Source organism: Habropoda laboriosa, unplaced genomic scaffold (genome assembly GCF_001263275.1).
Source record: "Habropoda laboriosa isolate 0110345459 unplaced genomic scaffold, ASM126327v1 scaffold64, whole genome shotgun sequence".
NCBI classification, from domain to species: Eukaryota; Metazoa; Arthropoda; class Insecta; order Hymenoptera; family Apidae; genus Habropoda; species Habropoda laboriosa.
Genome location: NW_017100183.1, coordinates 1517151 through 1523549, shown reverse-complemented (window position 1 = coordinate 1523549; position 6399 = coordinate 1517151). Strand labels below are relative to the sequence as shown.

At 42.4% G+C, this 6399-nt stretch overlaps 1 protein-coding gene across 1 annotated transcript in view; it reads left to right on the top strand.

Annotated features, from left to right (window-relative positions):
• The first annotated feature begins 361 nt into the window (after positions 1 to 361).
• LOC108579215 (orexin receptor type 2-like) overlaps positions 362 to 6399 on the top strand; it is a 24320-nt gene continuing 18282 nt past the window's right edge. Inside the window, exon 1 of the mRNA XM_017942691.1 lies at positions 362 to 775. Coding sequence (XP_017798180.1) covers positions 422 to 775 — 354 coding nt within the window. The 5' untranslated portion in view covers positions 362 to 421. The remainder of the gene's footprint in view (positions 776 to 6399) is intronic.

Below are 6399 nucleotides of genomic sequence, written 5' to 3'. Positions count from 1 at the left end.
CAAGAGACGACGGCTATGGTGAAAGAAGAAACGAAAAGACTGGGCGAATTCGCTTTAATGCCATGGAAATTGGAGCGAAGTAAACGTCAGCCGGTGTCGCGGTGAAGGCAAGCGAGGTGGATCGACCTGGAACCTTAACTTTCTTCGCTGAAACTCTTCCCTGTTCTTCTATTCCCCCCCGAACGTTGAACGTTTCTTGAAAAAACATGCTAGCTGAAAACTGTAAGAATTTGTGAAACGGAAGCTGCGTGTCTGAACTTTACCTGGAGCATCGATAGCAAACTGTCGAATCGGAATTTCGACGAGAGAGAAAAGAAAGATGCATCCGTTGGAGACAATGATCGTAGGATGGTTGGCGTTAGTGTTATCGACGTTTGTCGAAGCCACCGATTACTTGGACGATTACACGTCGGCTGATTACATGGACGTGTCAGAGAATCACGACAACACGACGAATTGCACGAATATTTATTGCACGTCGAACGAGGAATACGAGGATCGTATGTGGAACTACGTGTTCCCGAAATTTTGGGACTGGGTGTTGATAGCATCGCACAGTATCATCTTCGTGGTAGGTTTAGGGGGGAACGCTTTGGTCTGTATCGCGGTTTACAGGAATCACACGATGAGAACCGTGACGAATTATTTCATCGTGAATCTAGCGGTGGCTGATTTCCTCGTCATATTGCTGTGTCTTCCGTTCACCGTGCTCTGGGACATCACAGAGACTTGGTTCTTCGGTTTAACGTTATGCAAGGCTGTACCTTATCTTCAGGTAAGATAATCACAAAAAAACAAACACCGGATCAATATCACGCTGCAATTTTTTCATTAAAATTTTGATCGAGACGATAAGTGTCGAAGATAAAAGAAAGAGAGGGGATGAGTTACGTTTTACATTGGCAAGTTTCGAAATTGCTCGCGTAGGATGCATCTTTGGATACGCAAACTCGTTGGTTAACAGGTTAAACGTTCGAGAGATTTACGTTCAGATGTCTGGTGTATTCTTTACCATAGCTGGTCTAAAGGATTTTGTGATTTCCTGCACGTTCCTTGGATGGGCGGACAAACTATACCGCCCACGTTGCTCCTGCTGGATTTCGACTCTCCGGCTAAACTCTCCTTGGATATTTATTTCCAAGGATCTGTATATATGTATAGGTATATATATAGAAGTCATACAGCAATGGTTCGGTGCGAATTCGGGCCAACGAAGGATCGAAGATTGCGACGCGCATCCAGTGCAACGCGGCGGTGGTCGCCTTAATTGCGAAATTAGATGCACTCTCGGCGCGATTCACTCGACGTTGGAAATTCATCGCGCTCTCCCACATGAAAATCTCATAATTCGCGGCATTACGTATTCTTCGGTGTGGTTCACCAACAGTGTGAAATTTACCGAACCCTTACTCCGCACACGCACACGTTTTTACTTCCCTCGAGCTTGCGAAATTTCAGGATAAAAGTTCCTTTCTCCAAAGAGAAGATGATAAATTTCTAAGTTGGTCCACGGTTACTCTTAATTCTCTATTCCATCCTCTGGAATATTTATCAGCAGGGTCTGCTTTTTTCTTCTTCTTCTTGAACGTAACGCGTGAACTCACGTAACGACGAGGAGATAAAGGCTGTTTTAATTCTCCGGGAAGATTAGAGCTTCCCTTTTAGTCGTCGAATCGTTTGTGTATCGGTGTTGGGGGGTGGTGTAGACACACATAGAAGAAGTTCAGTTCGGAATAATGGACGAGCACAGCTCACCGACACGAATATCTTTATTCAAGTTTTAATTAACTCGATTACAATATCCCTTCGTGTGGCTAATAACCACGGAGGTGTTTCTTCTCCCCTTGTGCCCTCCCCGTTCTGGAAAGCCGATATCGTATTCGCCGCGAAATTTTCTAGACTTGACACAATGTGATTGCAAAGCCTGACCGTGAATCGAATTATCGACTGCGGTTGATATCGAAATTTCGCAATTAAGTCGAATCTTATCGAACGTAAACCGAGATAGATTCGCTGAAAAAATATCTCGAACGATATATCTACGGTCGAAGAGTCCACGATCTCTTTCATCTCCGATCGATACACCAATTGCAAATTGTATACACACACTTGTTGCGTAATTATTTATTTCGGAAACGATAATGCGAAAAAAAAGGAAAAAGAGAGAGAAAATTGGGATTTTATATTGACCTTGGACGACGATGGTTTAGTTCCATGACGGTGCAACAGATGGCTCGATGGTAATAATGATTCTCGCATTCAGTATGCCGATGAAAACATCACTTAAGGCCTGAGTGAGATTTGGTCGGCTTAAAAAGGGTGCTCGCTACTTTAATAGCGCGTCAGTACGATTAGAAATCGTGCTGGCGGGGTATGGCAAATCAAGACATACCCAGTACATAATTTTTGTAAACGTGAGGCTGTCGGCTGCCAATTTTGCACCGGCGCCTCCACTTTGTTCAATTATCAAATAAAAAACGAAACGATAAAAGAGGTGTTATCATTTGATTAATTACGCTAAAATTAGTCCTTTGATATTAGGATATTCTATTAAAGATAAGGATGATGTAATATTGTGGAAAAGCGCCTTTGTATTGCGTACATTATATATGTGAATTAAAGACGCGATTACGAACAATCGACGGACGCGCATCGACGAGCAAATTTGAAACGTAACAAGTGAATCGTGTGAGATCGTATCACGATGAAATTTTCAATTAAGTGGCTGTACTTGATACTTTACGTTTTACCTCCGTTTACAATATAAATGGTCGCGTCTATAGAAAAGAAGAAACAAGAACGCATCGAGACGCGAGATATTTGCATATAAAATGGAACTGAAGTTGGAGAAGTAAAAAATTCATTAACGTGTTAAACGAGCGTCCTACGTTCTCTAATGCAATTTTCGACGAGGAACGATGCATGGCTATTTTCACACTTGATCGTGCCACATTTTAGTTGCAAATGTAACGTATCTCATCTTGCAACACATCTTTTCTCCGTGTACCATTCGCAATCGTGTTCATCCATTCGATATATTTATATCGAGTAATTAAATCTTCCACTCGAATAAATTCTCGTTTTTAAACGATACCGTATCTCTTTTTGATTAAGATCATAAAAATTCCACGTTTCCCTAGATTTTTTCAATTTAAGATCCTCGAAAGAATTTTATCGAGAAACAGTTCGTTCTACACTTTTCGACATAATATCGCGAGATCGTTCCTTATCGATAGCGATTAAAAATCAGCTTTCTTCACCGAACGAGTGTCGCGTGGCCGTTTATGTAGAGTAAAAGGTCAATCGTTACCTACTGCAGTCGTAATAATTAGACTCGGTCAAGGATCTCGAGGAGAAGATATTCAAGGGTTTTAACATAGATCGATCGGCATTAGAACGGGTTGGGAACAGCAAAGAGAACCACCTAGGTTTAATGCGTCGAGCAAATTGTTCCGGACGCTTACGCCGGTCGTTATTGTATCCGGACCCGGGGTTTCCGTGCAATTAACTCGTAGGATTCCGCGAGTCAGACATGTATCCTAATTTATTCATCAGGCGTTAGGTGGTAGAATTCAAACTGTACACAGGCATACCATCGAGAATATTACTGTACGAACGTTTCTAGATTGTGCAAAACCACTTTACACTTTGAACAGAACCTAATTCACATGATTTTCAGGAATTTCTACAAGTTACAGAGAGAGAGAATTTGTGTAAAACGGTATAACGAATGCACGTTGGGAAAGGACGAAAAAAGAACACCAACAAGGTGGAATTAATTGAACAAGATCGATTCCGCAGAAATTCCAAAGTGTTCAAGCACGAGGATTCGAGATGTTGACGAGGAAGAAATAACAAAGTTCGATCGAGTAATTCCCGTTGGCTCGGTCGTCCCCGGAGGCATAACGAATAAAACCTATTGTTTTTTCAGATTCGCTCGTACCCGTACGCGATTTCACGATTGTTTGTCACGCTAGGCGAGGGCACGTTTTAATTAAATCTCGCCTATCTACCGGTCCCACTCACAACTGCATCCGTCACGGGCGCCGCGTGCCTAACCTATCGCCGATAGCGACAATGCCACTTGGGACATTGCGCCTCGTTCAACGATCGGCGATTTCGCGCCACCGCTGGTGCTCGTTCAATTAACGAACGCTAGCCTGACGACGATAACTGACGGATGAACCCCGAAATCGCTTTTCCAAACGGTCTCGTTCACTTCATCCCTTTCGTTTCACTCAATCTCATTCGTGTTAGTTTCTCCCTCTCTCTATCTTTCTCCATCTATGTATTTCCCTATCCTACGTTCGCTCTAACTGCTCCCACTTGCGCAATTAATTAGCAGGATTACAGTTTTATCGACGGAAACCTCCAACAAAAGTATCGCCCTAGAGGGGACATTAGGGCGTAGTTCTGAAAAATTCATGCGATCGATCCTCGAGAAAGAGTTGTTCCATGCTGAAATATCACCCGAGTTGGACAACACATAGCTGACCACGATAAGCCCCTTGGCCCTTCTAACTGATCCCAAGACACGCGGGCTTCGTGTCTTTTCAACGATCCAAGATGGATCATCGCCATAGACTTGTAGACTCTTCTTTTTCTTCTTGGTTAACACGTTCGTTGCTACCGTAAAATCGTAAGGAGCTTGTCTTGCGCCACCAATTCGTAACGAGGCAACAAATTTCGTGCGACATATTCTAGACTAGAGTCGATGGTATGTACTGATCATTTTCTTCTTCTTCTTGGTTAAATAATCGATGTCACCGTTTGAGACATATTTTCACGTAGCTCACGGGACTACTTTGTAGTTACGCGACCGACGGGCACGTCGTGTTTCGTGTTCTAACAGTCGAAACCCGCGGGAAATTCGCTGCTTGTCAGATGTCAGACGATTGGTTGGAAAAAGCAAAAGTGTCCTCGATACAGGAGACGTCTTCGTTCCGTGGACTTTTAATTCGATCAGGTGAAGTCGTGTTGTGTCACGCCGTACACTGGCGAGACTTGTACAATTACTAAATTCAACATTCCAACTTCCGTTCAATTTCTACGCGACTTCCGGGAATGTATGGAAATTGTGGCCGCAATCCCTGAGGTATTTTCAAAAGATTTCTCCGGTAAGAAGAAAGAATGTTCGTTCGCAATCTCGACGCAATTCGCATGCTTTCCTCCTTCTATCAACTGGCCGGGATCCAGAAGTCGCGAACGATGATAAGCTTGGCAAAACTTGGTGATTATCGTTTCGTTGCAACGCCGTAGAAGCATCAATCTGTGAAGCCTAGATATAATATACTGTTTTACGGGGAGTTTGCTCGGCTGCATAATGCGGCAACTCGAGCTTTTGTTTTCTCTATTCCGTATTCCGTTGAACCGTCCGTGTACGCGATAATATTTCGAGGAAGGCGGAAGCTCTTTTTCCTACGAAACCGCTCCGGAATCTCAAGCGGTACGCGAATAAGTGGAACGACCCTCGTTACTTATTCGTCGTTTCTTCTCTCTCTTTTCTTCGAAGATCGTTAAACGCGTAAGTGGCTAATACTCTCTCCCTTGTGTACGCTTGATCAAAAAGGTCGCCGTGGAAACGTTCGTCCAACGCAACCACCCGCTCCTGATCTTATCTGGTAAATGTAAATCCACGAAATTCCCCCTCGAACGATAATATATTTTTCTTCCCGATAAGAGAAGAATACAAGCAGGTGCCAAAAGAAGAAAAAACAAACCGAACGTTAAATCTTTGATCGATGTGATTGCATCAGTACAGTAAATTCTCTACAAGAGTCAGTAAGTTTGGATTCTACAAGTGACAGTATAGATAGGCCTACGCCTAGGTCTGCGTCATTGCTGCGCCCATGTTATCTCGCTCGCAGTCAGTCAAGCGTGTAACGCTACACCAGTTGGTTTCCTTTACCAGATTTCACGGCTCGACAAATCATAATAGAAAAATATAATTTCTTTAATTTTACTTTTTTTCATCTGGAATTTTTTTTAACATATTGATGAGATTTTTCTGATGAAAATGACAGAAAACACGACATATTAACACGTTCACTGTCACGCCAGATTTACAGGTTGCTGTCAGGCGGCCACAAGAAAATACATTTTAAGCATAGGATTATAGTATTATGCTTTATAATTTTTTTTTTTCAATTGAAAATAATGTCTAGCTAGCTATGACGTTCAAAATTTTTAGTTGACAACATTTATTTTATTTTAATTATTCTAAACATTTGAGGCACTCCAGTCACTGATGACCACCATGGCCATATCGAGGAAACAATCTAACGTTAATACTTATCGATTGATTAATTTAATTTCATACTATATCGCTTTAGCGAGCCACCGTTTGGTTGCCAATTGTTTATCACATAGAGTCGGCCTACCTCCACGTAAAAAAAAAAA